This window comes from Malurus melanocephalus, unplaced genomic scaffold (genome assembly GCF_030028575.1).
Source record: "Malurus melanocephalus ecotype Western Australia unplaced genomic scaffold, MMel_1.1 scaffold_271, whole genome shotgun sequence".
Classification (NCBI taxonomy): Eukaryota; Metazoa; Chordata; class Aves; order Passeriformes; family Maluridae; genus Malurus; species Malurus melanocephalus.
Genome location: NW_026623503.1, coordinates 951,273 through 964,797, shown reverse-complemented (window position 1 = coordinate 964,797; position 13,525 = coordinate 951,273). Strand labels below are relative to the sequence as shown.

The following is a 13,525-nucleotide window of genomic DNA, read 5'->3' as shown; positions in this document are numbered from 1 at the left end:
AGGATTTTCCAATCAAGAGCAGTAATGGTTGCGTCTATATCTCCTTGCGGTGCTGGGTTGAATACAACCGGACACGCAAGATCTTTTACTGCTTCTAAGCCTTCTGCATCTCCGCAACGTACGCATTCTTGCGCAATTGAGGTCCACATGCTCCTTCTACTCCGCGTAACGGCAGCTGCCGAGTCGCCCTCCTCCCCGGGGCTTCCCAGGCCCCCCTGCGGAGCGRCCTCTACCGGGTCGCTTCCGGCCTCGCTAGGAGGACGACATGGCGACTGCAGCGGAAATGGTGGCGGCGCGGAAGACCGCAACACCGGTGGAACAGACGGCTGCGTAGGCCCCAAACCTCCAGATACGGAGTCGGGCCCACTAGGCTCTGGGCTYGCGGAGGGTGGCAGCCTGACGGAGCACGCGGTAGGGGGTAAAGGACAATCGGAATGACTAGGGTCTGATTTTAAATCCCCCTCCTGCGTGATGTTAATTTGTTGGGCCGCTTTCCTTTCTGCCTGGAATTTAAATATTTCACCCATAACCACTGTATATAGTTTCCCCATTCTTACGGCTGTCTCATCATCACACGATAAAGCATCCCAAATTTTGTTGGAGAGCTTTCTCCACTCCGCTACTCTGAATACAGTAGCCGGATCTGTAAAACRTCCTTGATTATATGCGTAACTTATYAATTCTGGGATCTCCCTATGAAGGTCTAATCCCCTGGCTCCTCGCTTTTCTAAAAAACTTATAAGCAACTGAGCCACCTGCCTATCCATATTAAACCCCCCAAGYGCTGYAGCAATTCTTACCAAGGCTTCCGCGGCGACGCCGTCGGCCGGTTGCTTCCTTGCGATGCTCCCGAATCACGGTACCGAAAATATTCCGCCGGCACTTCTACGTCTCCAACTCCAGAGACCCGAGCTCCTCAAATTCCGTCTCCAAATCCAGAGACACGAGCTCCCCAAATTCCGTCTCCAATTCCAGAGACCCGAGCTCCCTTAACTTCCGTCTCCAAATCCAGAGACCTGAGCTCGTTAAAATCCCGTCTCCAATTCCAGAGACCCGAGCTCCCTTAACTTCCGTCTCCAAATCCAGAGACCTGAGCTCGTTAAAATCCGTCAGCCGAGTCTTCTTCCGGAACACTCGGGGCCGGTGCCGCTATGGCACTTTGCCGTCCCGAAATACTTTTTCTTCGGGCGTGACGATTTAACGTCCCCTTGCCGTGACCTTCCGGCCTCACGACCTGCGTGCCCGCCGTCCCAATCCAAATCGGAGTGGTCCCGTTCGGGTTGGCGTTGTCCTGATTTGTCGGACACCAAACGCGCCGATGTTCACCAATCTGCTGGACCCCTATCATGTCGGTGGTCACCAATTTGTTGGCGCGGCCATTTGCAAGGAGACGGGGAGAGACACATAAACGACCTCGTAGACTTGGTTGTACGTGCTATCTCRTCCRCTTTATTAACGGAAGCCGAGGCTTTTTATACCCTTGGCTCGTAATGGCGGCGGCAGTTAGACGTAACGCTTTTTGTAACAGGAATAAGGGTAACTTAACATACAGAAGCTCTTACTAACGCTCTAAATTTCCTTATATGGTAGCTCTGCCGTTGCAGGGGGCTCGTGCTGACTACCCTCACCATAGGGTTATATTGTGGCTTCTCACGGCCTCGCGGGCRCTCGAGATAGACCYGACTGGAACTGTTACAGCGCCTGCCGGCTGTCGGCCAACGGTGGAACCGAATGTTCCAGATCCTTCACGGACCTTCTCTGCCCTTACCAGGCCTAGGCCCCATAACGGCTTACCACACAGGAGTTGGACTTAATGATCTTGACGGATCCTTTCTGACTCAGGATATTCTATGGTTATAAATAGTTTTATGGTGTTCCTATTTTGCTGTTAAAACTTAAGGTTAGGAAAATTGGATACAGCATTCTCACATCAAACAAGTGGTGGATAATCCATCAGTTGTGCAATAACTGACTTCTGAGAATCCTTTTCTGAATTGGTAATTATTTGAGCACTTGTGCACAAGATTCAATAATATTGTACTCTGCTCTATGACAATCATCCTAGCCTTAATTCTTCAGTGTTTGTTACTTGTGATAATATGGTATGTAAGGGTAGTGGTTAAATGTCTTGAAAGCTTTTTCCTTTTCCTTTTAATGTATGGTGTGCTTAATTAAAAGAAAGTGAAAACTGTTGAGGTCTATACCTAATGCAGGTAGCTTGGTGTGCAAGTTATAGCTTTTGGGGAAAAGGTGAGAGCCCCAGGCATTAAGACATGATCTGGGGCAGACCATTTGAGTAAAAAAGGGCATGGGGACCTGAGCCATCTCTGGTAGGGTGAGGAGGGTTAGAGTGGCTGGTCACCCAGAGACTCTTGTAGGAGCCAATGAAGGATGAGAAGACCTCAGAATAAATACCAGTGTTGAAATGGGTGCATAGACGATAAGGGTATTAAAATCCTGGGATTGATTTTATGGGATACTTCCCTGGATGCATCCCACTTCAGCTGTTACAATGTTGAGAACCATGGGAGCCAGACATGCTATAGGAAACCTGGGGACAAACTGGTCACGGAAATTTTGTCTGACTACGACATTGCAGTGTATGTAGTGAGTCAAGTAGGGCAATATCAATTTGCCAGAGCTGTTCTCTGCAAAGAGGCTTCAGTCCCAACAATGAAAGTCTTGGATGGCTGGAGTGTAAGGGGCTCCTTAACCATTGTCCAGAGGACAGAAACAGCCATAACAAGTCCTTGAATAATAAAAATGTATTGATGTTGCATTTATTTCTGCTGTTGTTGTGTAGTCATTATTTAGCTTTGGACTACCTGATGTGAAAAGTAATATTTCTTGCTATTGCATCACAAACCTCAACACAGAATGTCAAGGCTACCTTTAACTCTGGGTAAATATAGTTCTTCCACATTAGGTAGCTGCTGACATTTTAGAGCAAAGAATATGGAGTTTTCCTGACTGCCTGCGAAACAGTCAGAAAATAATTACGGAATGGAGAAAATAGATGAGGATTATTGCTAATCTTCTGTTGTTGTACCACTTAAAGTTTGTGAAAATAAGATATTTAAGACAGCCAGCAAAAAATGTTCTGCCAGCTCCTGTCCATAGCAGCAGATTTTGCTGCTTCTGAGAGGATAGTTTTTGTGATTTATTCTCATGGGATAACAGCTCTTCTGGTTTGTTTCCTCTTGTGTACTTAATATATATTGCATCAAAAAGTTACCCTCAATCCATGTATTATGTCCACTAAATAATTGATATACAAGTTGGGAAAATACTACAAAATTTTACCGGTATAATCCCTAATTAAAACTAGTTTCTGGCTTCAGAGATACCCCATTTTCCAGTTTTTAAAAAAATTTTGCATATTGTTACAAAGCCCTTGGAGAACCACTACTAGCAGAATTGGTTTGTATTACTAGGTTGGAATATAGTAAGACTAATGCTTGCTGCACCTCTGTTGTGGGAAGTCTGAAATTAAATAACCTAATTTCATCAGCTAATAATAATTTCTGTACTTAACTGTTTTTATTGAAACAGGGTCTGCTAGAAGTCATGAATCATTCTATAATACCTGAAGTTTAGAATATGACAGAGATGTTAATTATGGTAGTATTGCTGGGATTTTCAGAAGTGCCTAATTTATTCAGAAACTCTTAGGAAATATTTGAAAATATGAAGCACACACTTAACAAAATTTAAGTCATATACTCTTTTCCAGAGGCAGGGAGGACATATGACTGAATTATGCTACCTGTACTTTGTCAGTGGAACTAGATTTACAAATAAGGATGGATTCTCTGAATGACATGCTAGAGCCACTTGATGGCACTTCTAGATATATATAAAAAATAATACATGGAAATCAGCATTTAAATATCTACTGTGAGAAGCTGAAGTTTTGACAAAAATAAATATATTTTCTGGCAGTAGTCCTGAAGTAACCTCTTTTATCTATAATTTAACTACTTTTAACTGTAGTCTAAGAATGTCAGTGATGAGTATTGTATTGATGTGATACTCTGTTTTTTAGCGAGTTGTTTGGTTAAAGAGCCACATCAACACATAGTAAGCTACAACCTAAGTGTGATGCGGAGAGGATGTTTTTCTAGAGGTTTGAAGCTTCATGTTCTGTAATAAAATATTTTTATTCGAAGTATCACAGTTTTGCATTTGGAATGACACTAATATTTGTGCTTATTTCCACTTTGAACTTTTTTCAGGTTTTCAGGCTTAATCCCAAAATGTAGTCATGCAAAGGTAAAGTGATAGCAGACCACTTTGGTTTTTCAGAATTCTGACACACTGGGCAATAAGTCTATGGATTTGTTTTCCTTCTCACTCTGTTTTTTCAGGGTCTAAATCACATAACTGCTTTTGGAGTACTGTTATCAGTGCGCTGACCGGCAACCTCAAGGAAAGGCCAAAGCTGGCTATTATCAATGACCCTAGACCTCCCGAGGAAATCTTAGCAGATGAACTACCACCAGTGGACAGTCCTGAGGCATTGGTGAAAGCATCTTTCAGGTCTGATTGACATGAGTTTACTTCATTTATTTTTGAGAGGATATATTTTTAAGATTAAATCTGCAGTGTGGGTGTGGTGGCAGAAATGGATACTGACAGATTCTGTAATGCTGCATATTTTTGTACTGAAGAGTATAAAAAGAAATCCGTAAATAATGTTGACTGGCTTTGTCCTTCATTTCTTAGACTTCATTAGGCTCCCTAAAAGAATGTTTACTAGGCAGAAAATCTGTAACAAGTCAAAATAATCAGCAAAGACAGCTCATTTTATGAAGATGTCTTTGAAGGCTGGTATTGTTTCATTGAATGTTGGCATTGCTTCATCTGAAAGTGATTTAATAATAAATAATTGCACTTCAGGTCAAATGATGTGCTTCATTGATGCAAGGGTGAGTTAGAGTTTTTCCTATCGATGTAGTATCTTGAGAACTGGCTAGCATTAATATGAAGCAGAAGGACTCTGACCAAAGTATTGCAAAAACTGATTTCTGCTGTTTTAGAGTCATATATCTATCTTTTWAAAAAGTGTGATAGATATATATCGTTGTGTTTTCCACTTTTGTTATGTAATGCTGTCGATGTACAATTGCCATATATTTCTTGGAAACATGTTATCTGAAAATTGTTCTCTCAAAGTGAGGTAAAACAGAGAAGCCATAGGCCATACAATGGATCTTTGACTGAAATGTGAAAATTGGTGTGCCCAGAAAAAGCAAAGTGAGTGGGAGAATTGGTTTTTCAAAATGTTTTTTCAGCTTATTTTTGGTTTTTGGAAAACTGTGCTCTACTTTTATATTAAACATGCATGTGTTTAAAAAAAATGTTTTGATTTGGAGGATTTTTTCTGACTAGAGTGATTTTGATTATACCTGAGTCTGTCAAACTTGTTTCACTCTTCATAAAAACAGTATRTTGAAGGTAGTTGATTGAGTCATTATATTATGTAATAATTTCAGATATTTGTTATATTCAAATATATAATTTCAGATATTGTTATATTCATAACTGCTTGTTGTTTAAAAGAATAATACCATAAAGTGAATTTCATAGTGGATTTTCATTCTTTAATATTCACATTTAAATGATCCAAGACAAGTGTTTCAGAGCCTGGACTCCCCTTTTATGATGGCCTATGGTATTTAATGGCTTTTAAACACTTTGTATCTCTGATTGGTTTGTTTGCTTGATATTATCATGCTAATTGAGACTTAGAAGCAGCATCTTAGAATGATGGGTTGATTCACTGGGGTCTTCTGCATGTCATGATCTTTAAGCCTTTCCTTGACTGTTTTGTCTGAATGCCATTGATTGACTGGTAGGCATCAGCTTTCCTTGTTTCTTATTTACTAAACATTAGGAGAAGATCTTTCTCCCCTGGTGGCTTTTGGAGAAAAAAATGTTCTTTACAAGTTGTCCAGTCTAGCATGGCTAAATTAAGAATCTGGTGAGTAAATGTTGTGGTAGGAATTGGGGTGATGTTTGGCTTAGAYGAACTAGTTTTACAGAAAGAAGAACAAAGCCTATTTTTTCAATGATACTGCGAAAAACTGTGAAATGCAGCAATTCCCTTACTGCATCTGATTTGCTGCTGCTAAAGCACTATATGACAACACTATTCCTTTTATGCAGCTAGGAAAATGTCTATCCAATGGTAAATGAGTCACACTTCCTTGTGATTTTGTATCTTTTACATGACTACATATAAGCAGCATGAAATCCCAGTCACCACATCTTGTATTAGGTCCTGTTTTCTACTGTGTAATTGCTCTTCTGTAGCTTGGAAAATCAAGAAGGATCAATTTTTAATTTTGTTTACATCTAGATTTGAGCTTGAAGAACATTTAAATGTAAAAGGATGAATGTGTTTTTTTTTTCAATCTTTTTAGGTATACCTTTCCTGCAGTAATAATCCATTGTAATCCAGATGTAAAGCAAAACTGAAATGAAACCAACCCTCTCTTTACATCCCAAATACACATGATGCATGATCTTTTCATAATTTAAAAATGTTTTGATGGTCTTGATGTTTTCTATAATCATTTTACAATGTCTTTTTTGAAAGAGATTGTAATATGTACTTGTTTGATGTAATGCACTGAGTTAACAGTTACAAGTTATTTTGAGTCCTGACTGGTTATACCACTGCAGTGTTTAAAATACAGATTTCATAATCCCTTGTCACTGACATTTAGACTATCAAAGACAGTAGATATCTGAGTTTGAATTACTTTTGAAAATACAGTTGAATTGTTGTAGTTTATCCATTTTTACAAGGGAAATAAGGTAATTGGAGACATAGAAGTGATTAGCTTCTTGGTCCACTCTTAATGCAACCAATACAACACATTATTTTCTTCACACAAATATGGAAGTTCACTACAACAGGAGCTATCGTCATTGTATATTTCAACAGCTGTGCAAGGCTGTGAATTGATGCCCAGGAATATTTAGTGGTGGCCATATGGATTTTTCAGGGCTGTGTGATTTGGATATTGGCTGGATATGTCAGTGGTTGCCAACACTGAAGTCTGTAACATTCTTCCTAAATCTGCTCTCTGATCTGCAAGATCCCTCTAATGAGAAGTAGTGCAGTATCTATAAGAATTAACAGTACTTAATGAGCTGTTAAGGAAGCTGTGTAACAACTTTATAGGCTGCTTTAACTTGTGTATGCTAATCCTTGGAAGCACTACCCAAGCAGACAGTTTGATAATGCTGGGCTGGCACCCACCAGGAGGAGCAGAGAAACAAAACCATTTTGGATGCTGTTCTACAAATGCCACCTAGAAGTGTGCAAAATCTTTATGTTAGATGATGCAAGAGAAACTGCTGCTTTCGTCCCCCAGACTACTGCCTGGATGAATCAAGGGTTCACAATTGGGTGCTTCAGCTGAAAATTTCATGTGTCCAAGATGACATGATTTCTCTTAGACTTGTTTTGATGTATAGGACATATTCAGTGCTATTTTCAGTCTGGAGACCTGAAACACTGCATTGAGAAATATGGCTGGAGTTGTGCTTACAGGATATAAAGACTGTGCAGGAACTTGTGATAGGAGATACCATAGCACAAGCAGAGTGAGACACCCAGGGCAAAATTAATATGCTCATCTGTAAAAAACTAAACCATATTCAGGGCAGCCTTCCATCTTGGTCCAGGGCTTGCATGGACAGGTAAAGTTGGTCTGGAATCTCGGAGTTGTTCAGCTGGCTCTATCTAGCACTTGGGGCCTTTGAGTGGCAACATTAGAGATAAATCAGGGTAGCAGGCCTCAGGTGAGGCAAAGACCATCTGTCCCATTCCAGACAAGCTTTATTGGATAACTGTGCAGATATGCTGTACCAGGACATGATGCATATTTTCTGTTACCAAGGCCATAAGACCTGGGAACCAGAAAGGCAGGTTCAATTCCTTCAATGTCAGACTGTTTTTCAGCTCAAGGCTTGCAAGTGTTCTTAATTTCTGTTACCTTTCAATATAGTTCCAGTTTTCAACTTGAGGCTTTGTAACAGCCTCGCTCACCTGGCTTTTCATATGCCGGGTGCAAAGTTTGTCTTTCCAAGGACAGTTTGTTTTTGTTTATCAGTGTCTGTTCTGCTTTATGATTTTAAATCTCACTGGTAGCAAATCCTTTCATATTTTAGGTTTAGTTGTGGGTGATGTAAACGCTTGCTCCTGCCATCTTGTGGTCACTTGGTCTACAGCATAGAGGTGGTACTGCAGCGCTCCAAATGTAAAAGCTTCAGTCATAACACTACATGTTAGGAGTCAGCCTATGAGCCTCAAACGTGACTATACCAATGCAAACCGAGGGAGCTTGAAGCCACCCGGTTGTTAGAAAGCATGACCTCACTGTCATTACTGGAACTTGGTGGGATGAATCCTGTGACTGGAGTATTGCTATTGATTGCTGCAGATGGTTCAGAAGGAACTGGAGAGGAAGAAGAGGCAGAGGGGTTATCGTCTACATCAAAAGACAGGATGTAAAGACTCTCTCTGAGGAACAGCCATGAGATGGCCTAAAGCATATGGGTAAAATTAGAGATTGAGTCAACAAAAGGAACATTGTTGTTGGTGTCTACTACGGCCTGCCTGATCAAGGGGATCCTGTTGATAGGATTCTTGTCCAGCTGCAGGAGGCATCACACTCACAGGCTCTCATCATTCTGGGGGACTTCAGCCACCCTGACATCTGCTGGAAAAGTAGCACAGAGAGCCCTAGGCAATCCAGGACACTCCTGGAATGCAGGGAGGATAACTTCTTAAGTCAGGTAATGGTCCTACCAGAGAGATTTTGATAGTATGCCTGATGGCCACCAATGCAAGTCAGTTATTGGTTATATCAAGTATGGAGTCACTGGGCTGCAGTGATTGTGTACTGGTGGAGTCTGCAGTCCTGAGGGATATGGGTCAGGGTTAAGTCAGGACCCTGGAATTTAGGAAAGAAAACTTCAAGCTCTTTAAAAAGCTAGTCAATAGGCTCACTCAGGATACTGCTCTCAGGGAAAAGGGATTGAAATAGAGTTGGCAGATCTTTTAACAGTGCTTTCTATAGATCTCAAGAGCACAAGAAACCTGAGCCAGGAAGGCAAGAGGCAAACATGGCTGAGTCAGGACCTGCTGGTCACACTAAACAGCAAGGAGCATGTGCACAGGCAGGGAAAGTAAGGACAGGCTTCCTGGGAACAATACAGGGATACAGCCCAGTTTTGTAGGGACGAGGTGAGGAAGGCCAAAGGTGAGGCTAGATCTGAACTTGGCCAAGCAAAGAATAACAAGAAGAGCTTCTACAAGTATGACAGACAGAAAAGAAAGGTCAAAGAAGATGACAAGCAAGGTTGGCAGACTGATAACACTGGACAAAGCAAAGGCTGAGGCACTCAAAAACTTTTTTGTCTCAGGTCTCAGCAGCAACCTCTCTCTTCTCCCACATCTCTTGAATGGATGAACTATTAGATGGAGACTGGGGAAGGAAACTGTTTCCCACAGTAAGTGAAGATCCTGTTCATGACCACCTGAGGGCCCTGGTTATACTTAAGTCTATGGTAATATGCGCTGCGCGACTTGGCTGATGTAGTTGCCAAGCATATTCTCCATGGTATTCAAGAAGTCATGGCAACCCAGTGAAGACCCTGGCGATTGGAAAAAGAGATGCATTGTACCCATCTTTAAAATAGGTAGCATGGTGGATCCTGGGAACTATCAACCAGTCACCCTCACTTCTGGGCTTGAGAAGATTATGGCTCTCCTAGAAGCCATGCTAAGGCACTTGGGAGGGACATCAGTTGAGACAACCACCACAGTTTCACCAAAGTCTCTCCTGATCAACTTGATAACGTTCTCTGATGAAGTGATTACAACAGTGGACAAGAGAAGGGATCTAATCTGATTTTAGGCAAAATATATCTGGATTTATTTAAGGCCTTTGATATGGTTCCTCGCAGCATCGTCTCTGAATTGGAGAGAGATGGTTTTGATGGGGGGACTGTTCACTGGAGGAGGAATTATTTTGACAGTCACATCCACAGGGTAGTGATCAGCAGTTTGGGGACCCAATATGGATCCCTGTGGAAGGGATCCATATTGTGGCTGGTGCTACTTAATCTCTTTATCAGCGACATAGACAAAGGGATAGAGTGCATACTCAGCAAATCTGCATGTGACACCAGAACAAGTGTTTGGTACATCTAAAGCACCAGAGGCACCTGGACAAGCTTGAGAAATGGGCCCATGAGAATGTCATATGATTCAACAAGCTCAAATGCCGGGTTCTGCACCTGGCTCAGAGCAAATCCCAGTAAAATAGAAGCTGGAGAATGAAGAAATTGAGAGCAGAGAATGGCTTGGGGAAGTGCTGGTGGATAAGAGGCAAGACATGAGCCAACAGAGCTTGCTCATAGCCCAGGAAGCTGTGCCCTGGTCAGAATCAAAAGACCATTGCCAAAGGGTTGAAGGAGATAATTCTGCTCCCCTTCTCCACTCTCATGACACCCCGCCTGGAGTATTGTGTCGAATTCTACAGTTCTCAAGCACATGAAAGAAGAGACCTCTTGGAACAGGTGCAGAGTAGGGCACCAAAAATGATCAGAGGAATGGAACACCTCTCCTATGAAGAAAGACCGAATGTATTAGAGCTATTCAGCTTCGAGAAAAGAAGGCTCCAAAGAAACTTCACGGTGACCTTACAGTACTCAAAAGGGGCTTTTAAGAAAGATAGGGACACACTTTTCAGTAGGACCTCTTGTTACAGGACAAGGGGTAATGGCTTTAAACTGAAGGAGTGTCAATTTAGATTAGTTAGAATGAGGAAAATTTTTTTACTATGCAGATTGTAAAACATTGGAACAGGTTGCCTAGAGAGATGGTAGATGTCCCATCCCCAGACACATTTAAGGTCAGGTTGCACTAGGCTCTGAGCAACCTGATATAGTTGAAAATATTCCTGGGGCTGTACTACATGGCCTTTAAAAAGTCCCTTCCAACTCACACTATTTTATGATTCTTGGATTTCAAGATTATGTCAATGGGAATAACAGCTATGAGCCTTACTTCACTATCCTGTCTGAGTCATAGCAGTGAATTGACAGAGAGGGGGGCCTATCTCCAGTCAGTTGACAGAGGGACCTGCAGGACTCCTGCTTTACCACCTCTCACATTTTGACAATCTCTGTGCATCAAAGCTTGTCTGTGACTTACACCAGTACAGGGGGTCTGAAAATTGGAGAGGGTGGTCATGTTGTGCAGGACAGCTGTGACTATGCAAAGTACAGGTGTTTAGGGTTAAATGATGGATACAATAAAGCCTATCCTCCCTCCTTGCTGGGTCTCAACATTTGTTTAATACATCTTTTATCTGGATTTTAAAAAACCCAATCACACAAATAAGAGACATGAATTTCACTTTCCCTAACTTGTTAAAATGATAAAAAAATAACTGCCTGGGCTGAATATGCGAAATACACTTTCTCATTGTATTGTAAACTCATCTACAACAGATTCAGGTCTCATTTATCATTAAAACATTGTTTGTCTCTCTGCTCCTTTTAATCATGTCTCCCTTCTAGGTTCATGTTATGCTTTGTCAGAGCTCTGTACCCATTTCTTGTAGACTGAGATTTACAAGCCAGAAGGGGAATGATAAGAGGAGCAGAACTGTTCAAAAGCTTTATTTTCTAGTTATCTTTGTGTGTATCCCTGTGGGGTCCAAGGAGAAGGTGCATTTCAGGCAGTTGAAAGAGAAATTTATTTTTTTTTTTWAATATCATAGTTTTCTTCATGGGATAGATATATTATTGATTATAAGGAAAGACAGTGACGTGTGTTTTAGAATAGAAATGTGCCTCTGAATAACAGGGAACAAATCCACTTCTGAAATGGAAATGACAGTTTGAAGCTCCATGGATAAACTAAGTCCAGAAGGTCTTACTTGGAGGACTGACCAATAACTGTCTTTGACCGCACCTCTCTGCCTGATGTATATCAACTGAATCCTGTATCGTAATAAACTCTGAGCATTTGTTTAGTAGCTGTGCAAGAAATTCCAGTTCTGGTTTTATCAGCATCAGATCAACTGCAATGGCATGGATGGACTGTGTTGAGACCCGGCACACAGAGAGGGTGGATATGTTTTTATATGTATGTTGTATGCCTATACAAACATATGAGTCTTAAATATCTGCATGCCAAGGCTGTTCCAGGGACTATTAGTTGCCTGGCTTACTGAATTTGCCAGCAGTCTTCCCTTCAGATTTATAGAAGAAACTATAAACTATATATGCATGGTAAGTTTGTGTATCGGAAAACACATTAATTATTCTGATAAAGAAGTGTTTAATAAAATATTATTGAGTTATCTCCACCATGAGAGATTAATAGCCTCTACATATTAATACCAAACTCGTATGCCTGTAATTCCTATTGCCATAATTTTAAGCCTAGTTTCCTAAGGAAAACTGATTGTCCTTTTCCTAAGGAAATATCTGTATGTATATACCATTAACTTTTTAGACATAGCTGAACTTGATCAATGGCTTAACAGAATGGTAGACATCTCAAAGGTCATACAACACGACCTCCTCCTCTCACCCATGTGGTTTTACCCAGCATGGTATTTTTTGTGCACATGCAGATTTCCAGGCTTTTCTGATGTGAAGTGACTTTAATGAGTATCTCATAATGGGAAGGAACAGCTGAGTTTTCAGACAAATAACACTGGAAATGGGCTGGAGGCCACCTGGCCTGTTCTTCCCAAACAACATAAATTTGTTGTTCTCAGGCACGAGAGACATCCTTTTGGTGGGAGAACTGTGTGGGTAGTGGAACACATCCAGTGTCCAGATCACCATCCTTTTATGCAGGTGCCAGAATCTCTGATCAGTTGTGACACAAATGCAGGCAAATTTCTGTGTACATTTTTGCGGCATTTGCAAGGCACTTACTGCTATGTATCACTCAGTATTGTTTTGCCACTGACACGAGATTGCTGCAGAGCTGCTTCATAGGTATGTAAAAATTTCATTATTTGGCATGTTGTAGATCTATTACACTGACTTTTTATGACATTGTTAGTCAAAATCAGACTCTTTGTCCTCATCTTCAATATTCTGGACTTGGTTATAGTTCAACCTGCAAATGAAAGCTGTGCTCAAAAGTCTTCTAGACAATGGAGCCTTTTCTACAAGTGTTCAAGTCTTAATGGAAAATGGAAATAATTTTGACTTTCAAGGTTTTTCTTAGTTTTAACTAAAGTTTACAATTCTGAACAAAAATCTGTGTGCAACCATAACTCAGGTGAAATCTATTAAACATTCGTAGGCAAATAATAAGAAGGGGAAATTTGGCAGAAACTGTTACAAATTCATGCAAATATTCAGACCAGTTAGCACAATTTATAAATTTACAATTTCTTAATTTACAATTCCTTCCTTCCTTCCTTCCTTCCTTCCTTCCTTCCTTCCTTCCTTCCTTCCTTCCTTCCTTCCTTCC

General features: G+C 41.0%; 1 protein-coding gene across 1 annotated transcript in view; it reads left to right on the top strand.

Moving 5' to 3' along the window:
• The window catches only part of PDE1C (phosphodiesterase 1C), a 296,339-nt gene that overhangs the window by 29,239 nt on the left and 253,575 nt on the right, over positions 1-13,525 (top strand). Inside the window, exon 3 of the mRNA XM_057376150.1 lies at positions 4,368-4,539. Coding sequence (XP_057232133.1) covers positions 4,368-4,539 — 172 coding nt within the window. The remainder of the gene's footprint in view (positions 1-4,367; positions 4,540-13,525) is intronic.